The sequence below is a fragment of the Leptinotarsa decemlineata genome, unplaced genomic scaffold, assembly GCF_025532065.1.
Source record: "Leptinotarsa decemlineata unplaced genomic scaffold, Ldec_3_MD MMD2_tig00026294_RagTag_RagTag, whole genome shotgun sequence".
Taxonomy (NCBI): domain Eukaryota; kingdom Metazoa; phylum Arthropoda; class Insecta; order Coleoptera; family Chrysomelidae; genus Leptinotarsa; species Leptinotarsa decemlineata.
Window position 1 is genome coordinate 11,975,491 of NW_027412674.1, and position 27,760 is coordinate 12,003,250.

Below are 27,760 nucleotides of genomic sequence, written 5' to 3' on the forward strand. Positions count from 1 at the left end.
AGCTACAAGATAAACATCAATACAACGCCGATTTTCTGCATCTACATCGCGAATCACAACCACTCATGGCAATTGCATAACATTGTGTCGAGCAATTTCTCTGGAGCAGGTGCTAAAATTCTCGTGATAGGATAGGAATTTAGGATAGAATTTGGATTAGGATTAGGATTAGGATTGGAATTAGGATTAGGATTAGGATTAGGATTAGGATGATGATTAGGATGATGATTAGGATTAAGATTAGGATTAAGATCAGGATTTGGATTAGGATCAGGGTTAAGATTAGCATAGAATAAGGATAGGATAGTATAGGATAGGATAGGATAGGATAGGATAGGATAGGATAGGATAGGATAGGATAGGATAGGATAGGATAGGATAGGATAGGATATGGTATGGTATGGTATGGTATGGTATGGTATGGTATGGTATGGTATGGTATGGTATGGTATGGTATGGTATGGTATGGTATGGTAGGGTAGGGTAGGGTAGGGTAGGGTAGGGTAGGGTAGGGTAGGGTAGGGTAGGGTAGGGTAGGGTAGGGTAGGGTAGGGTAGGGTAGGGTAGGGTAGGGTAGGGTAGGGTAGGGTAGGGTAGGGTAGGATAGGATTGGGATTGGGATTGGGATTGGGATTGGGATTGGGATTAGGATTAGGATATGTATCAGGATCAAGATAAGTATAGAATAAGGATAGGATAGGATAAGATAGGATAAGATAGGATAAGATAGGATAGGATAGGATATGATATGATATGATATGATAGGATATGATAGGATAGGGTAGGATAGGGTAGGATAGTATAGGATAGTATAGGATAGGATAGGATAGGATAGGATAGGATAGGATAGGATAGGATAGGATAGGATAGGATAGGATAGGATAGGATAGGATAGGATAGGATAGGATAGGATAGGATAGGATAGGATAGGATAGGATAGGATAGGATAGGATAGGATAGGATAGGATAGGATCGGATCGGATCGGATCGGATCGGATCGGATAGGATCGGATCGGATCGGATCGGATAGAATATGATAGGATCGGATCGGACAGTACATGACAGGACAGGACAGGACAGGACAGGACAGAACAGGGCAGGACAGGACAGGACAGGACAGGACAGGACAGGACAGGACAGGACAGGACAGGACAGGACAGGACAGGACAGGACAGGACAGAACAGGACAGGATAGGACAGGATAGGACAGGACAGGACAAAATTTGAATTCCATTCTCAAATAATCTTTGAACTTGACGGTTTTCTTTTCTAAATGATTCTGCAAGTTGATCTAAATTCGGCAGTTACTAAAATGCTCTTGAAAACATTTTTCTTTTCATTCGTATAAGTCGCTAATTTCAGAAATTGGTAATTAAATAGAAAGATATTTAGTTAATGAAAAAAAGGTATTGAATATAATGTAATAGTTAAGAAGAAATGAGAATTATCAATTATTATGTATTGATCAATAATTAATGAACAATTAATATACTTTTTTTTGACCGGGACTTCAAATGATTGTCTAACCGCGCGCTCTCCGCCCTCTAACTCGTAAATGATTCAATGTATAAAAATATTTTTGAAACAAAAGTTGTAGAAAATTCAATCCTCTACAATATTGGCCATTAATATAAATAGCAAAAAACCCATAGGAAACGATATATTGGTTGGAAATGTGCAAAACATCGATTTTTGTGACCTTTGACCTGAATTTCAATAGTCGCGTACACCCTACCATATATAGGTTCTAAGACAACTTTCAGGATGTCAAACTACAAGTTCATACAAGTTTATAGCTGTGTACCTTAAATTCCGAGATACTCACCAAATTTTGACTAAGATGACTGGACCATCAAAGCCTAATTTGCAGTGCCTAGAATTCGAGTCTAACCTGAAATCAATGTTGAAGTGACCTCTCAGCACAATCCAATTCAATCAAAATCCAATAACAAAAACTCATTGTATTGAAAATAAAATAAAAAATCTGTCACCTGCAATCATTACCAAAATGTTACCTATGCGTAATCATCTCCAAATCGTAAAGAAATTTCAGCGTTTCGATGATCATCGGTCGGCTTTCGTCACATCCAGATACGTATGGATGCTCCTTCACTCTTTCCAAGAAAAATTGTGTGTCTAACAGTCCCAGTCTGATGCATTTCATTAAGGATACGATGTGCTGTTTCCTGGCGTCTATGTCGTAATCTATCCACCTCAAGATAGTTTCCCAGACCGTCTCCTCACTCTTAACATTCAAATCATCCGAGTTTATAATTTCTTGAAGTTCTGATAAGGACAGGGTCAATATTTCATCACTCTCTGTAGATATTTGCGCGAAATTTTTCATAATATATTTCCATGTATAGTTTACCAACTCCCTACAAAAATGATTTCTAGCAAACATTAAAACCCCAATGCAACTTCTGGGGTTCAAGTTGTTTTCCAAAAACTTGCAGCACAGTTCCAACACTCCCAATATGCTCAAATAATCGGCTGTGATCAACAACGAATAAACATTGTCTTGGTTTATATCTAGTTTCCTCAAATAGACGTACACTAATAGTTTTTGGAGCATTTCAGAAGTCACTCCTGGTAAATGTACCCTATTTTTCTCTCTGCTGTGCAGTGTTGTGGTGAAAAGAGCTCTAAAACAAATGAAAATATTCAATCCTATGAAATATAACAGATACAGAAATTAAAATAAATAGAAACTCATCAGTTAAGTAGTTTGGACTAACATAAGTGGCTATCAGGAATGAAGCGATCATTTATTTGATGTTTTCTTAAGATTTTCACTGTGATGCATGAACAGCAGTGTGCTGTATAAATTTTAATAGTTTTCAATCTGTTGCTGACATCCGTTGATACTTCGCTACTTAGATTTCTTCGTATTTTTATTAATTTCTATGGAAAATCTAGATTTCATATCTCCCTTCCAAAAAAAATTTTATATCGGTAGATGAAAGTTGGGGAGGCTGAATATATGACAATAATGATAGTCATAAATTGTTTAATATTTGCTAGCAAAATAGTTATAGAATTGTATAGCTCAACCTAAAAAAAAGCAAATTGGCCGATTCTTTTGATTGATCAATTGATTTTTATTACCTATATCTAGAACATTTCCTTTAATTGATTGTTTTCTTTTCTTTTTTTTGTATTCTATCTGAAATTGCATATGATGTATTGGAAACTCTATCTATTGCTGGTAAATAAATATTTTATTATTATTATTATTATTAATCATCTCTTGAATCTACTTCGTTATGCAAATACAAATAACCCATACTACAACCTGATACCTTATGAAATTTACTTGGGATGAAATATGACAGTTGTGAAAACAACAACTCATGTGTTCGAAAATGGTTGACAATGTTTCCTATCGAATTTTTTTAGTTCGGACTTCCATTGTCTAATATGAGCCATTCTTAGACGGATTGGTGAAGAGGACTGACACTAAGGAGAAAACATCTTTATACCGAAAACCCACTGAATTGTCGGAAACGATAACGCAACCTTTATAGTCTGGAACATCTAAGAAATGTCGGGGATTCTCTTCGGGGATCTCTTCTTTAGATACTTTCACGGGAAGTGTTAAAGTGACTTGGCCAAGTACAACATCAGAACCTGCTTCGGATCCGGGAATACTATCCGTAGCAGCCTTACGAAAACCAGCATTTGCATTTATCGAAAACCTGTGAGTGCGGTAAATCCTAGATCGGTGAAACTGAGAGACCATTGAAATCCGCATTGCTGAACACAAGCAAAACACACAGCGAGGAGAAACTAACAAATAGAAAGTAGGAGAGCATGTTTGTACTCATCAAAATGACAGAAAGTGGTCCCATGCTGAGATCATCCATAAGGAAGAACATTGGTTTGAGAGGAAGTTCATATGGAAACCTGTAATCAAGCGGATAACGGTTTACTCCCGCTGAACTGTTGAAGCGAAAAGATGATTCAGTGCAGGATTCTTCACTGAAGTTACTCCTCCATATATGCTGTTGGCGATACAACTACCGCAATAGATTTTCAATTATTGTCGAGTACCTACTACTGGTTTTGTCATCAAATTTTTAAATGCCAATACTGTAACAAGTAGATCATTATTCACCTCTAAATCAAATGAAAGTCACACGGAAAAGTGAGATTATAGCCATTTCTCGTACGACAGTATTACTTTCAGTGCATTTTTTATTCTACGACAAAGTTTATGGTTCTACCAGCATAGCGTGGCTGACTGAAGACTGGTCATGAGGGGATGTCCACAGGGAGGGGTCTCATCACCCCTTCTTTGGAACATAGTTCTGGATCCCCTGATTAATCACCTCAACAATAATTGATTCTACGAAATTGCATATGCAGATTACATAGTTATCATGCAGACCGGCAAAGTTGTGAACACACTGTGCGATAGAGCGCAGGATGGGCTCAAATTAATAGAAACATGGTGTGACGAACACCCACTGTCGATCAAGCCCAAGAAAACTGAGATGGTTCTTTTCACCAAGAAAAAAAAGCGATTTATTTCCAACAGGAGTACTCAGTTACAGGAAATGCTCTTATTACAGAGTATATATGGAATAAAATATTATAATAATGGAATATAGAAATGTATATATAAAATATTTAGTAAGTTATGCAGGAATTTTATACCAAGGATAACTCTCCTATTTTCCACAAGGAAGTCAACAACATGTTATGATCGATGTCTATCGTGGGGTATTGACCATCAACTTTTAGACATAAGTATTTTAGGAACTTCCTTTGCAGGCTTTCAATTGATGTTTTTTGGTAGTCGTAAACTGGATTCCATAACACAGACCCATACTCTATCTTAGATCTGGCATACGCAAAATATAGCAATTTTAAGGTGGCAATACTTTTGAAGTTTTTGCCATTTCTGGATACGTTTACTTGCAGACGATTATCATTACACCAAAGTTTGATAACATCACATTCATGTTGTACACGTTGGAGTAATGTCGATTTTATAATATATTTTCAGGTCGTCTGCAAATAATAGGCTAGGGATATTCAAAGAGGTTGCGAAGTCATTAATAAAAATAAAAAATAAAGGAGGTCCAAGATTAGAACCTTGTGGTACCCCAGATGTAACTACGTACTGGGCCGATTTGACAGATTCATATTCGACGAATTGTTTTCTGTTAACTAGATATGATTGAATTAGAGTAAGCAGTTGGTAAGCGAGTCCCAATTTAGTCAATTTGCTAAGAAGAACGTAATGGTCTATTTGATCGAAGGCTTTTTGAAAGTCTAAATAAACAACATCGACTTGTTTTTGATTATTCAAGTACGTACAGAGATATTGATTTAAATATGCAAGATTTGTCATACATGATCTTTGTTGTACGAAACCATGCTGAGTAGGAAAAATATCTTTTTGAATATGGAAGTACATATTATTTTGCACACATATCTCGAAAGAAGTTTATGGGGCTTAAAACCTCCCGAAATCTTAAAAAGCGAACTAAACTTCTCTGAAGAGGTGAAATACCTTGGTACTACCCTCGACAGGAAGCTAACATGGAACTCTCACCTACATTTAAGGACCCAGTGACACTTACGGCCTGATGACTTCGACAATTGCGGAACTAGCCAAAAATCACATCCATGCTCAATCCCTAAAGAGATAGGATAGAATCAAAGGATGCAGTATTGCCAGGATCACTCTGCGCGAACCTGGGAAGCTGGCACCCAGAAATATCTGGCCATGACCAGGAAAAACCTACACTTAACAGTAGGATTTCTGACTCGCCACTGTCAACTAAGGAAACACCTCCATAATATGGGGTTAGTGGATACACCTCTATGCAGGATGTGTGAACAGGAAGATGAAACTGTCAGGCATTTCTAATGCGAGTGTGTGTTTGGCGAGTCTTGCCCTGCACCTGCCGATATAAAAGAGTGACCTGTCCACCTTCCTGGAAAGGACAGGATAGGATATGACCTAGGAGGACAACTCTTCGGGAGGATGTACAATGGACCACATGTAGCTTAAGAGCTGTGGGCCTATACTCACTCTCCCTGCTCTATATACAGAATCACTATCAGCATCTCAACCCATTTTGGTGGAAGAATCAGCTCGAATAAAAATGTCTGTAGTAACACGAGTTGTTGTCCATATCTTTGTTGTTTGATCGCGAATTAGACCCCATTCAACTTTCGAAGAATAACAAACATCCCCCGTTGAATTCCTTGTTATGCGAGCAGTAATTCGATTTGAAAGAATCATTGAAGTACTTCAATTGAAGAAATTGAGTACTCACCTGAAATATGAGCTGCATGCGCAGAGAATCGCTCTGTGAACGGGAATTTCTGAACCATCATCCAGTACAATGGTGGCATCACAAAGTTGATTATTTTCCTTCAGTTCGAAAAGAGCTTGCATAGCCTGAATGCTCATGCATCTTCCTGAACCGACGTCCACAGTTTTATCCAAGGGTGTGTTCGATTCGCCCATCTCATTGTTTAAAGCCAGATTGTAAACTGTCGTTGGAAAAAGAACTTATCACAGATAATTTGGTACAAATGATTTGTTTTTATTAATGAAAATGAGGTGAAAAGTCAAATTTGAAAGATTGAAGTAATGATGGTAGCACCATTTTTGTTTCTTGGTAACGATAAGTCGGAACTAAATACTTTTGAATGACTTCACATTGGGTGTTTCACTTTATTTCAATTCAAACAGTTCAACCTGGTCTGATATTGATGAATATGTAAAACAGTAGCTTGTTGCATAAAATAATTACAACAAAAGTTGTCATTCGATAATATTTGAATAAAATGTTTGGAATTCATTTTGGTATTCATTAAAAAAAAGGAGTTTTTTACTTTTTTTTTCAAGGACAAAACACAAGCTCTACGAAAAAATCCTTAAGGCGCTTTCAGAGCGGTGCCTGTGCGAAAGTAGTGATTCACATTGGATTTGAATCGCTGAATGAAAGAGTGGAAGTTTGAGGTGTACTGAGTTGAACCTTAAAACGATGAGCAGCGACAATCCGTCGCGTATATCTAATATGTACCGCACTTGGTGGAATCAAGTGTGCCAATTCACTTAAAAAAAAATATTGTCTAACACAGTGATTTCCAAAGTGGTCTATATCGACCCCTATGACAACCTGCAAGGGGTCTAAGTCAGCGAAAAAAAAATTTGGGGGTCCATGAAATGAAAATGGGGGTCCACGATAGTGGATCTCAACACATACACTGATAGTACCTATTTACTTACATCATACTATCTTATAATATCAAAACATATACATTATTTATAAAAGTACCTATGAAGTAAAAAATTTATTATACAGGCTGATTCACGGTGGATGGCACATTAGACGTTTCTGGTGAACCAGACAACGGATCACTTTGAAAATTTAATGGAGGGCATATTCGGACATTCTCTAGTCAACTAAAATATTTTCGACAATGCGGTGTTGCCGCTTCTATTAGAAAGCAGTAGCAACTTTGATTTTTCAAATGGAACACTCTGTATATAATATTATTTTTGGAATCTCCAATAATTGTCCGACAACTTTTCTTGATATTTCTCTATACTTATCTGTTACCGTTTTCGAAACAAAAATTAATTTCAATTTTTTTCTTCGAAAATCATGACTTCTAAAAATGCCGATATCTTTTAGTTAAGAAGTACTATGATATCGAAATTTGGTTTGAAGTTAGGTGATACTTGGACACTTCCCACACGTCAGCCTAAAGTTTATCCAAACATGCTGAAATTTGCTTTCTTTCTATGTATATCATAGATATACCTAACTAGTCAAGTTTCGGACTTATGAACATTTATTTGTGAAAATGTCCCTTCAGAATGGTATTTCCATTCGGTATTTGGTAAGCAGGCCATGATTACTATTTGACAGTAGCATTGTGACATTCTCCTAATGATATCGACATTTTCGTCACTTCAGAAGTTGCAAATACCTTCAAAACGATGGAACAAAACTATTCAAACGAAGTTCTTATGAATTTGTTTATTATTTTTGGACAGTGTGACAAAATTATCAGCAGAACATGTAGAAAGTTCAATGAAATGTATCCGAATCTACTGCCAATGAACCTCAAGAAATTTATACGAATTCAGAACAATTTCAATGCATTTGGATCAACTTTAAAAGCACCAAGAAACTTGCGTCGACCCGTAACTTTCGAAGACAACCAGATTAATGTCTTAGCATATTTTCACGCATTTCCCGAGTCATCGATAAGAAGTGCTGAAGAAGATTTGGGTATAAAATATTCATCGGTTCAAAGAATCTTGCGAAGACATTAAATGCATGATTATAAATTCACCAAAATTCAAGCAATGAAGCCTCAAGATCCTCAACAGAGAGTAGAATTTTGTGAAATGTTGTTGACACGCATTCAAGAAGATCCACTTTTTTTAAATAAAATTATTTGGACTGATGAATCGAAATTTTCGAGAGAAGGGATTTTCAATAGAAAAAATCGTCATTATTGGTCCAGTGAAAATCCTCACGTCACAAAAGAAGCCGGATTTCAAGAAAAATTTAGTTTTAATGTCTTTTGCATGTTGATGGACAACAAATTGAGGTACGTGATATACGAGGAGTCATTAACATCCAGAAGCTACCTGAATATTTTGGAGAATACTGTAGACAGTTTCGTGGATAATCTGCCACTCGAAGATTATCGAAACTGTTGGTATCAACTAGACGGAGCTCCTGCACATTGCACAAGAGAAGTGAGCACAGAAATGGATAGACTATTTGACGATCGGTGGATGAGGCGCTTGGGACCATGGAATTGGCCATCGAGATCACCCGATCTTAATCCATTAGATTTTTATTTGTGGGGAATGTTTAAAGAAAAAGTTTACAAAATACCCGTGCGTTCGAGAGATGAATTGTTAGAAAGGATTGCCCAAACATTTGAAGATTTGGATCCCAATGAAATCAGATCTGCCACCACGAAAGCAGTCAACACCCGCATTTTAAAGTGCTTGGAAGTGAACGGCCAGCGATTCGAACATATTTTGAAATATTTCACATGATTGTTTTACTTTTTTATAATCATTCATATCAATATTTCCAATTTCAAGTTTCTTGGTGCTTTTTTAAAGTTTATCCAAACATATTGAAATTGTTCTGAATTCGTATAAATTTCTTGAGGTTCATTGGCGGTAGATTCGGATACATTTCATTGAACTTTCTACATGTTCTGCTGATAATTTTGTCACACTGTCCAAAAATAATAAACAAATTCATAAGAACTTCGTTTGAATAGTTTTGTTCCAACGTTTTGAAGGTATTTGCAACTTCTGAAGTGACGAAAATGTCGATATTATTAGGAGAATGTCACAACGCTACTGTCAAATAGTAATCATGGCCTGCTTACCAAATACCGAATGGAAATACCATTCTGAAGGGACATTTTCACAAATAAATGTTCATAAGTCCGAAACTTGACTGGTTAGGTATAGGTATGATATACATAGAAAGAAAGCAAATTTCAGCAGCTTTCCGAATTTTCAATAATATATAGGGTGTTCTATTCAAAATAATCAAATTTCAGCAACTTTTTCAAGCAAACGAAAAAACTGTATTTTTTTACCACCCTGTATTGAAGTAACGGAGATTAGGCTGACGTGTGGGAAGTGTCCAAGTATCACCTAACTCCAAACCAAATTTCGATATCATAGTACTTCTTAACTAAAAGATATCGGCATTTTTAGAAGTCATGATTTTCGAAGAAAAAAATTGAAATTAATTTTTATTTCGAAAACGGTAACAGATAGGTATAGGGAAATATCAAGAAAAGTTGTCGGGCAATTGTTGGAGATTCCAAAAATAATATTATATACAGAGTGTTCCATTTGAAAAATCAAAGTTGCTACTGCTTTCTAATAGAAGCGGCAACACCGCATTGTCGAAAATATTTTAGTTGGCTAGAGAATGTCCGAATATGCCCTCCATTACATTTTCAAAGTGATCCGTTGTCTGGTTCACCAGAAACGTCTAATGTGCCATCCACCGTGAATCAGCCTGTATATGCTTATAAAATTGTGTAAGTTGTAGGATGTTGGTATTCGCTTTGTGGTCGCAATACATTTTGAACTTGTAAAAACCTGAGAGTCGCAGTCTCAGAGCTTCGCTACCTTGCACTGACTTGTTCAATTCGTCACTCTATAAATACGAATGTGGGACAAATACGTTTATTCGTTTCCTGAATCTTGAAAAGGAAAGTGCTGAGAAAATATTTAAAAAAATATAAACAGATAGTATATCACACAAATTATAGTGAGTCAGTGTTATTTTGTTTTAGAGTGCTAGAGAAAAGTAAGTACATTATTTTTTATTGAATTTTAGTTTTGTACTCGTAGTTAGCAAAGATAGATAAATTACGCCAATCATGACTTTAGTTATTAGTAGTTTATTTATACAATTTAATTTTGCCCACAGATGACTGATGCCATGTCCGAATCTAAAAAGAAATGTAGACAGTACAGTGTTGATTATTTGAAATTTGGCTTCATTCCATCATTGCCGAACAAACAATCGCCTATGTGCCTTTTATGCAACAAAGTTTTGGGCAATGACCCTATGAAACCATCTAAACTGCAAGATCATCTGAGAAGATGCCACCCTGATAAAACAGAGAAAGATTTGAAATACTTTCAAACACTCAAAGATAAATTTCAGAAGAGACCTACACTGGACAGAATGTTCGCTTCGACGTCACAAAGAAATGATGATGGTTTGCGGGCGTCTTACAATATCTCGTTACTTTTAGCAAAATCCGGAAAACCACATACTATCGGAGAGAAGTTAATTTTGCCAGCCGTTGAAGAGGTTTTAAAAACTGTTTTACACAAACCTGCATCTGATATCATTAAAAGAATTCCCTTAAGCAACAATACTGTTGAAAGACGTATTGATGAAACGAGTTCTGATATTGAAAGCTTCTTATGTAATTATTTGCAAACGACCCATTTCTCTATACAACTGGACGAGTCAACTATACCTGATAATGCAGCATTATTATTGGCATATGTTCGTTTTATTATGAATCAAGAAATCTACGAAGAACTGCTCTTCGCAAGAACTTTGATAACCGACACTAAAAGTGAATCATTATTTCATGTTTTGAAGGATTACTTCATTGAAAAAGCAATTCCTTTATCAAATATAATATCAGTAGCTACAGATGGAGCACCTGCCATGGTTGGACGTTATCGTGGATTTATAAGCTATTTAAAACAAAATGTGTCAGGGGTGTTAGCAATACATTTCGTCATCCATCGACAACATTTAGTTGCTAAAAATTTGAGTGTTAGATTGCATGAATCACTTCATTTAGTCATTGATGCAGTAAACCGAATCCGAAGCAACACGTTGAATACGCGGTTATTTGCGCAGTTGTGTGAAGAAAATGACGAACACTTTCATCAATTACTCCTTCACAACATAAGCCTTCACGCTGGCTGTCGAAAGGCTTATGCTTGACAAGATTTTTTGCACTTCTTGAGACTATTTTAGAATTTCTGGATACTAAAGATAAAATTTTAAAAGAAAATTTAATGAAGAGGAAAACAGACATCGCCTATTTAACAGATTTGTTTGCAAAATTTAATATGGTTAATTTGCAATTACAAGGCGACAGTTTAAATTTGATTGAAACAAAGTCCATCTTATCAGCGTTTCTTGCCAGAGTTAAACTAATGAAGCAAAATATTGGATGGGGCGAATTTTCCCCAATTTGTCACAGACAAGCTGCCAGGAAGACGACGTTTCAACTTACGTTCAACATTTATATGCCCTCTATTCAGATTTTGAATCTGAATAGAGGGCATTTGAACCATACAGTAATAATTTTTATCTCAAGTCAAATCAAAAAAGGAATATCAATTTTTGTAAAGCGAAGAAGTTATTTTAAATAAGATTTTTTCTGGTTAATATTTGAAAGTCAAGATCTTTGAAATACTGATGATACTTGCAAAAAACTACTTTTGATATATTTTCATTGGCTAAACAATAAAAACTGAGTGTAAACATTCACTGAAATATGAACATAGGAGAACCACGACAAATAAAACTCATTTCATTCATTTATTCAATATCAATAATGATATTTCATGTTGGAAGCCCGAATATGCAAATATGAATCCTTATTCATGCACTACTTCAGAGAAAGTATTATGAAAATGAATCATGACACAAAACACTCAATTTTTAATGTTGTCGCCGTTGGAGAGTATACATGTCTGATGAGAGCTATTTGCAGTTTCTTCCAACACCATTTTCATTACTTATACATGTCACAGAGAACAAAGGGCACTTCAAAAATATATTTCGCGCATTCAAATAAGTCGGATTTTAAAAGTAATTTCTAATTCTAGTTAGTCATTTCAGCTGAAAATTTGACAAATTTTCAATAAGTTAAATCACTAATTATTCCCTTTTGTGTGATTGTTTGTTGACATTATTACGTCTCTATGGATTTTTAAATTTTGTTCATGAAACTACCACTAAAAAGACTGATGTCTTGTATCGGATATTGTAAGCAGAGGTGGCGTAAGGCGTGGCCGGTGTGAGTTCGAAAAATGCTAGTCTGATGCACGTCAGTTTTTCGAGGAAAGCAGTTATGATATGCCAAAAGATTTCAATAATGAAAGGATAGCCAAAAAAAAAGGATGTTTGATCATGAATGCAGCGATTAACCTATACAGTCTGCCAAAAGCCGGCATGAAACATTTTGTTACACGCTTTATATTAGCTTCACCTGTATGTATGTATGTATGTATGTTTGTTTGTACGTATATTTGTTTGTAACTCTCAAGCTCGGGATTTGTTTTGACAGAATTATCGGCATTATTGCTTGATCTATTCGCGGGCAGATGGTGCTGTACGTAACCTCATTGATATTTCTTGATCTATTCGCGGGCAGATGGCGTTATACGTAACTATCAATTATTGCTTGATCTGTTTGCGGGCAGATGGCGCTGTACGTAACTATCAATTATTGCCTGAGCTATTCGCGGGCAGATGCCGCTATACGTAACCACCTTGCATTGTCTAAATCTATAGACAATGCTCCTTGGTGGGTCCATGTAATTCATCATAATGTATTCCATCATAACATCAAAGGAGATAAATCGCAATGCATCATAACGCTACAAGATCATAATCGTAATATATAGAATACGTAATGCAGAGAAACGTAAGCCGTCATAATCGCAATTCATCATAACGTAAAACAGTAGAACGTACAAAGTTATATTGATAATTTTGTAACTTGGTATTTCATAAATTTTGTTTATGACTCAAAATAATTTGGCACTACCATTACTCACTTTCATGTCATTCTACAGCCATATTAACAATTTGAAAACTTCAGAGACAAAATAGAGGCAAACAAATCGATCTAGAATATATTCGTAATAATAACCTTCAAACAGTTTTGAAGTTTAAAGAAATTACAGATCGAATCAAACAATAGCAATGGCCGATGGCGAATGGTTTTATGGTGTAAATGGGTCTTCAAGGCAGCCAACTGTCTCAAAATTTCACTCAACATTATAATGCAGAATTATGAAAAATTAGAAACAATGAAATAATAAATTCAAGTACTTCATCATATTTAAACTTCTTCAATATCATAGGCCTCTTCTTAGATCTTCAATGAGTTCAAAACTTCAACTTCCGCCATTATTCCCACGTAGTATAAGCAAGCGCATGGACTATAGGATTATGACAAAGTACGTTATGATACATTATGTTATGATGTTTTATGTTATGATGAAGTACGTTATGGCGCATTACGGTTTCTATCGATTACGAATATGATCGTTTGATGTTATGATGCGTTGCTGTTATGATGCATTGTGTTTATGATACATTGTGTTGTAATAATATGATGCGCTAGCGTTATGACGGAGTACGTTATGAAAAAGTACGTTATGATGAAGTATATTATGATGGATTACGTTATGAAACTGTACATTATGCCGCTGTACGTTTCTATCTTGTACTATATGATCAGTTGCGATTTCTATCGTTTGACGTTATGATGGAGTGAATTTCTGTATATTACGATTTCTATCTTGTACATTATGATGCATTAGGTGTCCCCCTCCTGGGTAGGTTGTTCAAAAGAAAATCAAAATAAAAAACATATTTTAAGAATTATAAGTGTTAGCGAAATTTTGTACTATAGATGAAATATTTAAATATTTACAATTACCCGTGATTCAGTACAGAAGAAAGTTTTGAACGAAACGGAAGATACATTTCAAAATCTAATTCGATTATTTGAGAGCAAACCAGAATATGGATTTCAACAATGAAAACTTTATCGTAAATTGTACACCTAAAAAACTCAGTTACTCAAATATTTCAAAAAATCTAAAAATTCGAATTAAGGTGCTTGACATACATATGAATGAATGAATGAATGAAAATCGTTTATTTACATTTGTTTGATAATTACATTACATTTGTTGGGTGTGTTTGTGTGGGGCCCTGCTATAGGCTAATGCTTCTTCAGGGATGAAATCAAAAGATTGATTTGAAAAATAAAATTATTCACTGAAAAATTATTTTTAGTCCATTAATATTTTGAATAAAACTTCAAATCAAAACATCAAGACTGAATTGCTTTTTGAAATTATTACTGCAAATTTTCTCTTTGCTTCGAAACAAATTTTACAATTGTCCGCCCTCTGTTAGAGACTCACTGCATCTCAGTATTACTATAGAATTTGAGACCTCAAATTCTATTATGTTGTTAGGGAGGAAATTTACATTCGTGCGCCGTCTGTTAAATATTTATAATACTAGTGAGTAGAAAATTATTATTATTATTGTGAAAAAAAAATTTGAGAATAAATCCGACTAAAAAGTGAAAAATAAATATAGTTTAAAAAACTAAAAAACACGCTTTCGAAGAACATCGAACTAAACAGTTGAAAATATTTTTTTTAAATAAGCTTAAAACAATAACGAACGAAAATTATTAGTATTATTGTGAAAAAAGCGTGGGCGCTTTGTGACATTTTTTTTGTACATCAGGCGCCCGTCGATTTTTTCACAATAATACTAGTATTTTCGTTCGTTATTGTTTTAAGCTTATTTGAAAAAATTATTTTCAACTTTTTAGTTCGATGTTCTTTAAAAGCGTGTTTTTTATTATTTTTTTCAACTATATTTATTAATACCATGATTGACTCTGTGATGATCACTATAGATTGATGATCACCAACATCTTTTGGCCTGAAATTGATGATCTGGACATCAAAGACATGTGGTTTCAACAAGACAGGGCCACGTGACACACAACTCATGATTTGATATTCTGCACGAACGATTTGAGGACAACATGGAGAAGTGAAGTGAACTGGCCACCGATATCGTACGATTTGACCCCATTAGACTTATTCTTGTGGAGTTTTCCCAAGTCGCAAGTGTATGCGAATACACACAAATATTCGTGAAGAACATTTTAACGACGTTATATTCCACACATAGGTCTTCCAAAGGAATAAAAAATTTCGATTATATCTTACACACACATTTGTTTTATTTCAATTTCAAAAAATAGAAAGCGCTCAATGAAAGACCCATTACAAGCCACTGTATATAAATATATTAAATTAATAAATGTTTTTTTTCACTGTACACAACTTATACTATATGTTTGTCAGGCGGTCAACCAACAGTGCTCAAGCACATTCCACTTGAAGATGTCACCCAAGCGGTGAGTTTTATGAAACTGCTAGTTCACCAAATACATCTGCACATTCTTTCAGCATCGATTCTGTTTTCTCCACAGTTTCCACGAGACTTTCTCCGTTGAATATCCTCATTGTCCAAGTCACGACGGTGAAAGTAACGGCGTTCACAGGGAAAGCACGAATCAAAGTTGGCGCCAAACCCTTGAACAAACAAGAAATGCCTCCAGATTGGACAGTTTTCCTGAAACAGTCGTAAGAGCTGGTGTACTGTTTGGATGTTATGCCATCCACCTGCATTCTGGATTTGATTAAGTCGACGGGGTATGTTATCAGCCATGATGCAACACCTGAAAACAATTAAAATAGTCAGCATAATCAGCGTAATCAGCATTTTATAGTCAGGTTGAGTGAAAATGTGATATAATTTCAGTAGGGGTTACTGAAGAGGGGCAAATAGTGACAAAATTTATCTGGAATTCAGTATCGTGAATAACACAAATTCTACCACAAATCAGGTCAGTCAACTTTCGGAAATAAATCATGAATGGTGAAAACAGAAAAGTTTTGTTGTAATTTTTTCCGTTTTGATGTCATGTGTTTTTGAAGCTCCATATCTCAATGAATATTCATTCTACTGTGTCGTGGTGTATACTGATCGATAGATAATTTTGTACTTTATACATGCTATTCATTTTTTCCAAATTTTGAATGTTGGCCTTTTTAGCTTACTTATATATAGTGTGTAAAATATAAATGGAATAAATTCATTATTTCGGTTACGGTACATATTTTAACAAATCTCCAATTTTTCAAATGGGAAGTATAGGCTTGTGATATATCGTTTGAAAGGTCTCTCATTCTTTATTAAAAAATGTAATCGATTTTGAGTTTATTGCAACAATTAGGACAAACTAAATTGAAATCATGTAGTTACCGAAATTCCATAAAATATACTCAAAACTTATTGCAATATACTCAAAACTTGTTTCATGATGGGGAAACTTAGATGATCCTTCTAACTATCGTCCAATATCACTGATACCGACCCTAGCAAAAATAATTGAAAAACTAGTGGAAAAAAGGCTCAATGAATTCCTTATTTCTCATAAAATCATCAAAGAAAATCAATTTGGATTTCAGGCTGAAAAGAACACCCAAGTAGCAATTTTTTCCTTCCTGTATGAAGTATATTCAGATATAAATGCCGGAGATGTATCTGCAGCAGTATTTTGTGACTTAAAAAAGGCTTTTGACTGTGTAGACCACAAAATACTTTTGCGGAAACTACATTGCTACGGCTGTGAGGGAGTTACTTTGGATTGGTTCGAATCCTACCTAACTGGGCGCAGTCAAGTCGTAAAAAGTGATATAACTTCAAAATATATTAATATAGATTATGGCGTGCCATAAGAATCGGTTTTGGGACCCACTCTTTTTCTTGTATATATCAATGATTTACTGTGTATAAATACTTCTGGAAAAATTACCTTATTTGCTGACGACACCACCATTTTATGGCATAGTAAAACTGTTAAAGATTTGAATAATAAGATAAGCAGAGATATTAATGTAATCAAGTCTTGGTGCGATTCGAATCTTCTCTCTTTCAATATAAAAAAAAACAAATATAATAACTTTCAAATGTACTTTAGAAGATATGCCTCTAGGAAATGAGAAGATTGAAAATAAATACTGCACAACATTTTTGGGCCTATATATTGACAGTAAATTGAAGAATAAAATATCCTCAGGGTGCTATGCAATGAGAATTATTTCAAGGGAACTTGGTACTGCCACGGCTATGAACGCATATTATGCATTAATTGAATCTCAACTGAAATATGCCATTCCTTTCAGGGGTGTATGTAACTCTAGTCTGCTAGATTCAGTACTTAAACTGCAAAAGAGAGCCATTAGATATGTGTTCAAACTGGGACCGCGCAATTCATGTAGGCAGTTATTTGCAGAAAAAAATATATTGACAGTTGTGGCTCTCTTTGTAATGGAAACTGCGTGTCTTATACACAAACTCAGGTCAAAATTTGAATATATTTCTTCGTGTCATAGCACTCGCCTTAAATCTAAAAATAATTTTAAATTACCATTGCCTTCCTCATCTCTAGTAAAGGACTCCATTTTCTATAACGGTGTTGAAATGTATAATCACTTACCGTCTCATTTTAGAAACAGCTACGATAGTATTGACAGCTTCAGAAAATACCCAAAAAAACTTCTCGCGAGCAGACCCTATTATAGTTTGCAAGAATTTTACAATAACTTCCAGTGAAATTGTAATTTATTGAGGGTACTGTACATACTCGATTAGACTGTTAAATTATAAGTCGTAAAATTGACAAAATGTTCAAATAACATTTTATGATTGATATTTTATTTATTCATTGACACTTATTCTATTGAATCAAATGTATAATTGATAAATGTATATGTTTATATACTGCTTGTTTATATAACAATTTTATTTTTAATTTTATTCCATGCAGTCATTGTTCACTGTGGTTCTAGCGTTGAATGTGGTCATTATTACGCCTTGGTCAAAGAAGAAACGGACTGGTTTAAGTTTCACGATAGTCGTGTCACGAAGTGTTCTGGCGATGCATTGAATTTATTGGAGCCTCTGGAGACACCCTACATTTTGTTTTATGAGAGAGGACATTGTTAGATCAAGATCTTCAGATGATGTGGTGCTGCAGGTTTTTCCGGGTTTTCCTGCAGCTGAAAAAGCAAATGCGCCACTGGAATTAATGAAGTCGCCCCGGAGCGCCAATTAATTTTTATTGTTGTATTTATTTTATTTTTATCGTTGTTTTAACACATTGTAATAATTTTATATATAATTATTAATTAAAAATGAATATGTTGAAAAATATTTTATTTATATTTTACATAATTTTGTGTATTTTGCCTAAATTTTTTTTCTGTACGTGTATATTCTACTTTGTCAACAAAAGAAGAGTTTTTTCGACAATAAAGTATATTTTGATTAATTGATTGATTCATTGATTGATTGTGAAGGACGGTATGCTTTAAAAAACTGTGAATAATTTCCATAGCAACGTTAGCAACCATAGCAATTTGTTTTGTATGTCACAACGTTAGTATTCAGTATTTCAGATTAAGTTTGAAGTTCGTCAACTTCAAGTCTGGCAAATGGTTAGATTAACAGTATGCATAAAATAACAGTTTTACAAATGATTGATGACGGAGATTGAACTCGAACACAACAGGAAGTAGCTCGCCTATTTCATGAAAAATTTCCTAATTTACCGCCCATATCTCAAGGAACAATGAGCAAAATAAAGAAGCAGTTTTGCGAGTTTGGCCATGTGGGGCAGATAAAAAAGCATCTGCCAATGCAATGAGTCATGAACTCAAATTAGATGTGATGCTTGAGGAAAACCCACATACATCGAGTAGACAGGCATCCACTACATTCAATGTTAGCCATACATCTGTTAAAAAAAAATCTGTTTGAAATATGTTTTTCCGTTAATCATCGATAGTAAACATATTAAAAGAAAATAAAATACATCCCTATAAAATGATACCACATGCAAGACGATTTTGATAGAAAGACTTATTTTTGTCAGCCAATTATGGACATGTTAGATTACAATATCATCGAATTAGAAGACCTTATGTTTTCTGATAAGTACTTTGTATCTCAACGGTCATGATAATTGGCAAACTTGCCGCTACTGGACAACGGAAAATCCTCACTGGATGAGAGAAGAACACACGCAATACCCTCAAAAGGTTAATGTTTGGGCAGAGATTGGGGGCAACTTGAATGGCGATAATTATTTGGCACTACTTCAAAATTATGTCATTCCAAGTTAAGCAAATTTATATCCTGATCCAGGAAACCCTCAAGTTTCAGTGAATACGACATGGTTTCAGCAGGATGGAGCACCCCCACATTACCAAGTTTTTGTCCGGCAATACCTCGATGCAACATTTCCCAATCGGTGGATAGGGAGGCGAGTATCGATCGAATGGCCAGCGCAATCACCTGATCTTTCATCATTAGATTTCTTTTTATGGGGATATGTAAAGAGCAATGTGTACAAAACTAAACCTTCAGATTTGAATGACTCTAAAAAACGAATTTATTTATTCATTTATTTATTTATTTATTATCCACACAAGCTATTACAGCCTAATTACATGGATAAAAAAATTAAAGCTCATATAATCCTTGAAATACTTATTAATATATAAAAATAATAAAATATGTACCAGAATTGTAGAGGGAAATACTGCTTAAATAGGTAAATTTAACATATTTTCCAAAATTTTTTGGCGGAATGCTGATTGGGAAAGTGTCCAATCAAGATCTATTGATATATTCAAACTATTGACTAACTTTAGTAAGGATATTAGTGGTGCTTTCGTTGCGGTACTTACAGTTGGAATACGCTTACGAATTACGAATTACGAATAACGCTTGCGATTAGGTCGGTCACACCTGATATGTTAAAAAATGTTAGAAATCAATTTTATTTGAGATTAGGATGTTGCCAAGACGTTCGCGGTGAGTATTTTGAACATTTACTTGTAAACATCCATAGTTCTTTTTTGAATTATACATTTCATTACGTTTTGCAATACATTTCAGTTTTTGAGTGTATTTTATCGAATTTCGGTAAGCACATGATTTTAATTTATTTCATTTTAATGGTTGCAATAAACATTTTTGAATAGATAATGAAGAGACCTTTCAAACAATATATCACAAACCTATACTTCCCATTTGCAAAATTGGGGGTTGTACCTGTCATTCGAAGGGTGTTGAAGGTAGGGGTGGCATTTTTACGTTGAAGAATGTCAAATTATAATTTACATTTGACGTATTTCGGTTTTTTTTTAAATATGTACAGTAACCGAAATAATGAATTTATTCCATTTGGCTTTTACACACTGTATGATGACGTTAACCAATTTCTGGCCAATTGAAATTGAAAATAAAACAGCCCGAAAGGTAATCACCAAAATGGTAGACCTATAATAATCCAGAACGAGGATTTGAGGGCCCTGGTGGAGACCAACTCTTCAAACACGGTGTGTGGGTGGTGGAGAAGCTGAGCGTCACCTCCCATGCGGTTTTTAATGGTTCAAAACTTATTGGAACGGTCAAAAAGCTCGAGAAGTGGGTACCATACTCCCCAGATCTCTCGCCAATCTACTTCAATCTTTTCAAGCACTTCGATAAGGTTTTCACCAGTAGAACCTTCGCCAATTAGGACCTGGCAAATCGGCCTTCGTCGACTACATTTATTCCCGAGCACCCAATTTTCATGCTGATGGAATTAGCCGACTTATGTTATGTTGACAAAAGTGCAGTTATTCAACTGACATTTACATAACAGTACATAATACGAGTATAATAATAATAATGATAACGGTTTTGAAGCTTTAATAACTTCTAATACATGAAACTATGAAACAACAAAAATTAATTGGCGCTCCAGGGCGGCTTCATTGATTCCAGTGGCGCATTTGCTGCAGGAAAACCCGGAAAAACCTGCAGCACCACATCACCTGAAGATCTTGATTTGATAATAATAATGTTTATTTCAGAAAAGTTAATACATATGCATATGAACAAGAAGAAATGCAGAAATAAACATGACAAGCCACTCAAGCTCATAGAGCTTGTGTATGACATCAAAAAGTAAAACAATAAACTAGCTTCCGACGTTTTGTGCGTGACGTCACTTGAAATAGAAAAATAAAGAAAAATATCATGAACCAGCTACCAAACAACATTACAGTTCAAAATATCAGCCATAAAAAAACTATCATTCATACACCATATACATAGAGTAAATTAAAGTCGTATGTTTTATATTTCAACAAACAATTGTTCTTTGTTTGTTGTTCCTTTAGATGATTTGATTTATAGCCAGTTTTCAAGTATACTCGACTATATGTGAAAAGTTTTTTTCCTTATACGAAGAACAAATTTTTGATATCCGGTTGGTTGTCTCGTTCACAGGCACATGGGGTGAAGACAAACTTGTTGTTTGTTGTTCGATTCAGGAATGATACTCTGAAGGAATTCGATTTTCAATTATCGGAAATCATCGACCTTATGTTGATGATAGACACTACCTTGCACTGATGAGTGGCCAAACAGCCCGAAACCGGTCTGCAAGTATTTTTCGATAATTGAAAATCTATTGGGGCAGTTGTATCGCCAGTTACAACTTCAGTGAAGAATCCTGCACTGACACCTGTCGGATACAATCCAACGCCCTTCGTGGTATCAGCCAGGGGTGTAGTTGATTTCTGATAGCTGTCAGTCCATTAACCTACATTGTAGGGAGTTGAGACATGCCTTACCGAATTGTTCTTTTAGATGATTTGATTTATAGCCAATGTTCAAGTATGCTAACTGACTATATGTGAAAATTTCCCAAAAATTTAAAAACTCTTTGAAAATCGTTTTACCTGCAAAACCACCAGCCATTAACATTCTTCCAGTAGAAACTGGCTCATCAGTGTCAGATCTAGTCAAAAGTTCGTAGGTGAAAAAATATGCAGAATATGATGGTACTTCCCTTCCTATGGTCAACCCCAGTCCTTTGAAAATTCCTTTCAGTCCTTCATTGGCGAATATTTTACACAGACATTCAATAGGACCTTTGCCAACATTATTAGAAACCTACAAAAAATAAGAGATATCAGAGAAATATTTGAATTTGAAATCAATGATTTCATTTGACACCAAAATGATATGATGTATGAAGATAGATTTTTTAGCATTTCCGAATATTCCATTGGGATCTCGTAAACTATGAGAGTTACGAAGATAGTTGAATCGGGGCAGAGTTGCACATTTACCTGATTAACAATATGCCATTGAGAAAGTTCTGAAATTTCGGGTATATCCGGTGATATCTGGAAAAAACCGAAATTTCGGAAAATGGTACTTATTTTTTTCTGGCTGTATTTTTCGAAGGTTTTGAAAATAAATTGTACTTCTTCATTGCCACTTTTTCCCTGCTACATAATGGTGTTTTCAGATTTGCTATCCGATGTTTCGTCTTCCGGTCACCATCATCAATTCATTTTTTTCTTAAGGGCGCTACATTGGATTCTTTCTGTTTTGAATAGAACCCGATTTTATCTTTTCAATGATGTATCGTAAGTTATCATTCTTTTTAGAAAAATTGAAGATATTGAAAAAAAAAATATTCTTATCATAATAAGCCTCAACTTGATTTTTGAGAAAGAAAGTTTTTGGCTTTCTACTACTCCATCTGATAAAAAAAAAAGATGAGAGAATCTTCCAAAGAAAGGAAGGAAGTAATCAACTTGAAAATAAGTAACTCTATACATGGATGTGTAGATCATTCAAAGAAGTAACTTTCAGACACAAACTAGAAGAAAGTCCTCCTGAAACAGCTACTTTCATATAAATATTGAATTACACGAAAGAAAATAATTCTTTCGAAACAAATACTTCTATATGAACACTGAATTATACAGAAGATACATTTCTCTATTCAGTTTGTATTTCAAACATTCGTTGTGGAATAAAAATCAGATATCATTCACATGAGTTCTACTTTAAATGAATGGTAATAAATTGTACTCACATGGAACACTGTCACCCTCACTGGTATACACCGATGTTTCGCCTTAAGACACTTGCCCTAAGACTCTTCAGTGCCAAATTGGATAACATTATAGAAAATACAAACACTTCATTTATGAATTACGATTTTGAATATCACGGAATAAGCTTGATCTGCTTATGTCATCGATGACATCGTAATGACATTCATTCACCTATTTGATTTAATCCCAACCAAGAGGAATCTTATTTGAATTGAAAGGGTTATATTTTTAGGAGTGATTAATTTTTGGGAAATGAAGTTTTTGGCTTTCTACTACTCCATCTGATACAAAAAAAGGGATGAGAGAATCTTCCAAAGAAAGGAAGGAAGTAATCAATTCGAAAATGAGTAACTCTATACATGGATGTGTAGATCATGCAAAAAAGTAACTTTCATACATATATGAAAGTAGCTGTTTCAGGAGGACTCTCTTTCAGTTTGTGTCTGAAAGTTATTTCTTTGCATAATCTACACATCCATGTATAGAGTTACTTATTTTCAAATTGATTACTTCCTTCCTTTCTTTGGAAGATTCTCTCATCCCTTTTTTTGTATCAGATGGAGTAGTAGAAAGCCAAAAACTTTCTTTCCCAAAAATTAATCACTCCTAAAAATATAACCATTTCAATTCCTCAACTTGATGTTTCTAAATTTGACGTTTAATCTGTTACACTCAATGACATTGTACAAGTCATTGAATTTTTGGCGGAAAATGGCTTTCACGAATGAAGAAGGAAGAGATATGATACAAATTTATTACAAATACGATAGAAACAGTGTTATGACATCGGAAATGTATCTAAACTTGTATCCCGAAAGACGACAACCACGTCCAACTTTGTTCAAGTTATTGGATCAAAATCTCACCGAGGCTGGTTCATTTGAAAAGCCGATGAAACAGACTACGGAGACAGAATGGACCAGGAAAGTAAAGAAAGTTTGATAAATGAGGTATGTAAAGGTAAGTTAGTCATACAACTGCTTGGAGACTACTCGAAAAAAAAGTTTAAAATATTACAAATTACACATATCTCAAAAATTGCATCCAGCTGATCCCGAAAGACGATTAGAATTTTGTAGTTGGCTAATAAGAAGACCCTGACTTTCCTGTTTTCCTGGAAAATGTAATTTGGACAGATGAGAGCACTTTTCCGAATTTTTGGATATTCAATCGAAATAACGAACATATGTGGAGCATAAACAACCCCAGGCAGTCCCGAGAAATAGGACCTCAAGTGCGATTTAGTATTAACGTGTGGGAATTTACGAAGATAGAATTTTGGGTCCGTATTTATTTGACGGAATTCTGAAAGGAGAAACCTATCACCAGTTTTTAATGTCGATTTTCGAAGACTATTTGGATGATCTACCTTTGGCTAACTATAACAACATCTGATTTCAACATGATGGTGCTCCACTGCACACTACCAGACGAGTATATCTAATTACCTGACTGAAAGGTTTGATGATAAATGGATAGAGAATAATGGGCCGATGAGGTGGCCAGCAAGGTCTCCAGACTTGAGTGTTATGGATACATTTTTATGGGGTACACTGAAAAATAGAGTTTATGGTCAGAGAGAATATCAAAATATTGAGGATTTCCAACACAGCATTGTTAGAGCATTCGAAAGATTGAGGAGGACGGAAAATAATCGTACAGTGAATAATATTCGAAGAAGGGCTCAGTTGTATTATCATGAACAAAGCCAGCATTTTGAGTATTTGCTGTGATTTACTTTTGTCTTTACATTTTATTGTTATTTGTTCAAAAATCTATTTTCATTGAAAAGGACATAATGTCTAATTCACCTCATATATAACTCATTTATCAAATCCTCTTCAGTTTCCTGATCCATTCTGTCTCCGTATTTTTTCCTCGGATTTTCAAATGATTTGTAATGTATTTGTAGTAAATTTGTATCATATCTCTTTTTTATTCATTCGTGAAAGTCATTTTTCGCCAAAAATTCAATGACTTGTATAATGTCATTGAGTGTAACAGATTGAACGTCAAATTTAGAAACACCAAAGTCAAAGCTTATTATGATAAGAATTAATTTTTTTCAATACATCCAATTTTTCGAAAATGAATGATAACTTATCATACATCATTGAAAAGATAAAATCTGGTTCTATTCAAAACAGAAAGAATCTAATGTAGCGTCCATGAGAAAAAATAAAGTTGATGATGGTGGCCGGAAGACAAAACGTCAGAAAGCAAACCTGAAAAAATCATTATGTAGCAGAAAAATGTGGCAATGTGAAAGTGCGATTCATTTTCGAATCCTTCGAAAAATAAAGCCAGAAAAAAGTAAAATCCATTTTCCGAAATTTCTGTTTTTTCCGTATATCTCTGGATATACTCGGAATTTCAGAACTTCTTAACGGCATACTGTTGATCAGGTAAATGCGCAACTTTTCCCCAAATTAATCATCTTCGTATCTCCATGGTTTCCGAGATCCCAATGGTGAGTATCGAATTTGAAACACCCTGTATAGGATTATGGGATTCCTTAACTGTTCACGCCCTGTTTATCTGTAATGCAAATCTCTCTATTGACCTTTCGCACAGTTTACCTTCGCCAAATATTATTGGGAAAGAAATATTTTGAAATAATAGAGTAATTTTCTTCTGTATATTAACTATATATATATATATATATATATATATATATATATATATATATATATATATATATATGTTCTCAGTGTTTCAGATAATTTTTTCAGAAATTTACCTGTAATCTGGATTTGGCCAGTTCGATGGGACTACAGATGAAGCTTTGAAACAATCCAGCCGCTCCACCGGCTATAGCATGACTTTTCAAGGAATCTGGATTGCTCAAAATCCTCTGCGTATTTCCATAAACACCAAATACTATGGCATTAATTCCAGCCACTCCTAACAGAGGACTCGTTACTCCACGGTAAATACCTTTAATACCTTCTTTCGCTAATAGAGATCGGAGGCAATCTATCGTGCCAGAATATCTAGGATTCTTTGTATCCTGAGTTTGTAGAAGGACCTTAGCAGTGTCGAGAGGATGGCCTACTGTCACTCCGGCCATTCCTGAAAGATAATTAAATGCCACCAATCTAAGAAACTCATAGTTAATATATTTCTTTTATATATATATACAGGGTGTCCCTGGACTTCCTCTTTTCCTCTCGGGAATGTATAGATGGGGTCAAAATATCACCAGTACTTCATATAACTTTTTTTCCTGAAATCCTTCGTTACCAAGTAACGGGCCCTCGAAGTTACAAAATGAAAAATGTTTTTCTTTGATAACTTTTCAAGTGAATATTCAAAATCATCCAAATTTTGGTAATTGACTAAACAAATGAATTACGTCGATGAGCTTTCATGCAGGAGTCAGTTGTTTTGCTACAAAGTCAGGAACGGACTACCCCCGATGGTCCACACCCCAAAACTTTGAAATGACAGATATTTTTCAATATTTTTCAACAAAATAAGGTTACTTGGACAATTTTATGAATAAAAGTACTCGTGTGGAAAGTCAATCGGAGCAACGAGTCTTGATAAAAATGTAGTTCTACTCGACGACATCAAACCCGCTCGTCCACCATTATTTGAAATGAATAATTATCAAAGCAGAAATAATAATGATAAAGTTAATTCAACAACATTTATAACAGAAATAATACAAAGTATGCTAAAATGAAGTCGTAAACAAAAAGTACAGTACCTATATGGAAGTTTAAGTCACAATTGTGATAGCAGATATTTTTTCAAAAGAAATATCAAGTTCTGTAGATTCGTGGTGTTTTTAAACTAACAAGCTACTCTACTATGAAATATCGAATTCATTCCATATTTTGTATGTACATAATACGTGTGGAATAATCACGTTTCGTGTTGATCAGTTATCTGAATCTCATGAAACTCAACATTCGAATGTTTCAAATTCTTCTTCACAGCTAAACTGTTGAGGAGTTTCACTGATAATTATAATTTTATGGGAGAAATTCTTTAACACGAATCTAAATTAAGCTGAAAAAATGCACATCGGAAAAAATATTTACTATACTAATAAAAAGCAAACGAATGAACTACAAAAACGGCTGCACATGATCAGGTGAAAAATATCCAGGGAATAATTATGTTCCATTTCTTTCACAGATGTTGACAAAAAAACCTTTTAGAAAGTTTTGATAAAAAATGAGAAACTGGAATGCGATTTTGTTTTGTTGAGTGGTGCGTTGTCATATGACTATCATTGTATTGTCAATATTCTATAGGATATTTTGAATTTTTTTGATATGGCCGAACAGTTTACATTCAATGAATATGCAGATATGCATGTATTTTATGGACGAGCATTTTGTAATGCTGCAGAAGCTCGTCGTCTGTATTTCGAGC

At 34.6% G+C, this 27,760-nt stretch overlaps 2 protein-coding genes across 3 annotated transcripts in view; both read right to left on the minus strand.

Moving 5' to 3' along the window:
• Nucleotides 1-6,627, minus strand: part of klhl10 (kelch-like protein 10) — a 37,443-nt gene extending 30,816 nt beyond the window's left edge. The window contains exons 1-2 of the mRNA XM_074180430.1: nt 6,294-6,627; nt 2,016-2,645 (exon numbers count right to left, since the gene is read on the minus strand). Of these exons, the coding sequence (XP_074036531.1) occupies nt 2,016-2,645; nt 6,294-6,487 (824 nt within the window). The 5' untranslated portion in view covers nt 6,488-6,627. The remainder of the gene's footprint in view (nt 1-2,015; nt 2,646-6,293) is intronic.
• Nucleotides 6,628-15,619: 8,992 nt separating this feature from the next.
• The window catches only part of LOC111516462 (mitochondrial basic amino acids transporter), a 36,510-nt gene continuing 24,369 nt past the window's right edge, over nt 15,620-27,760 (minus strand). For both annotated transcript variants that reach the window (XM_074180431.1, XM_074180432.1), the window contains exons 3-5: nt 26,115-26,446; nt 22,202-22,415; nt 15,620-16,077 (exon numbers count right to left, since the gene is read on the minus strand). In XM_074180431.1, coding sequence (XP_074036532.1) covers nt 15,761-16,077; nt 22,202-22,415; nt 26,115-26,446 — 863 coding nt within the window. In that variant the 3' untranslated portion in view covers nt 15,620-15,760. The remainder of the gene's footprint in view (nt 16,078-22,201; nt 22,416-26,114; nt 26,447-27,760) is intronic.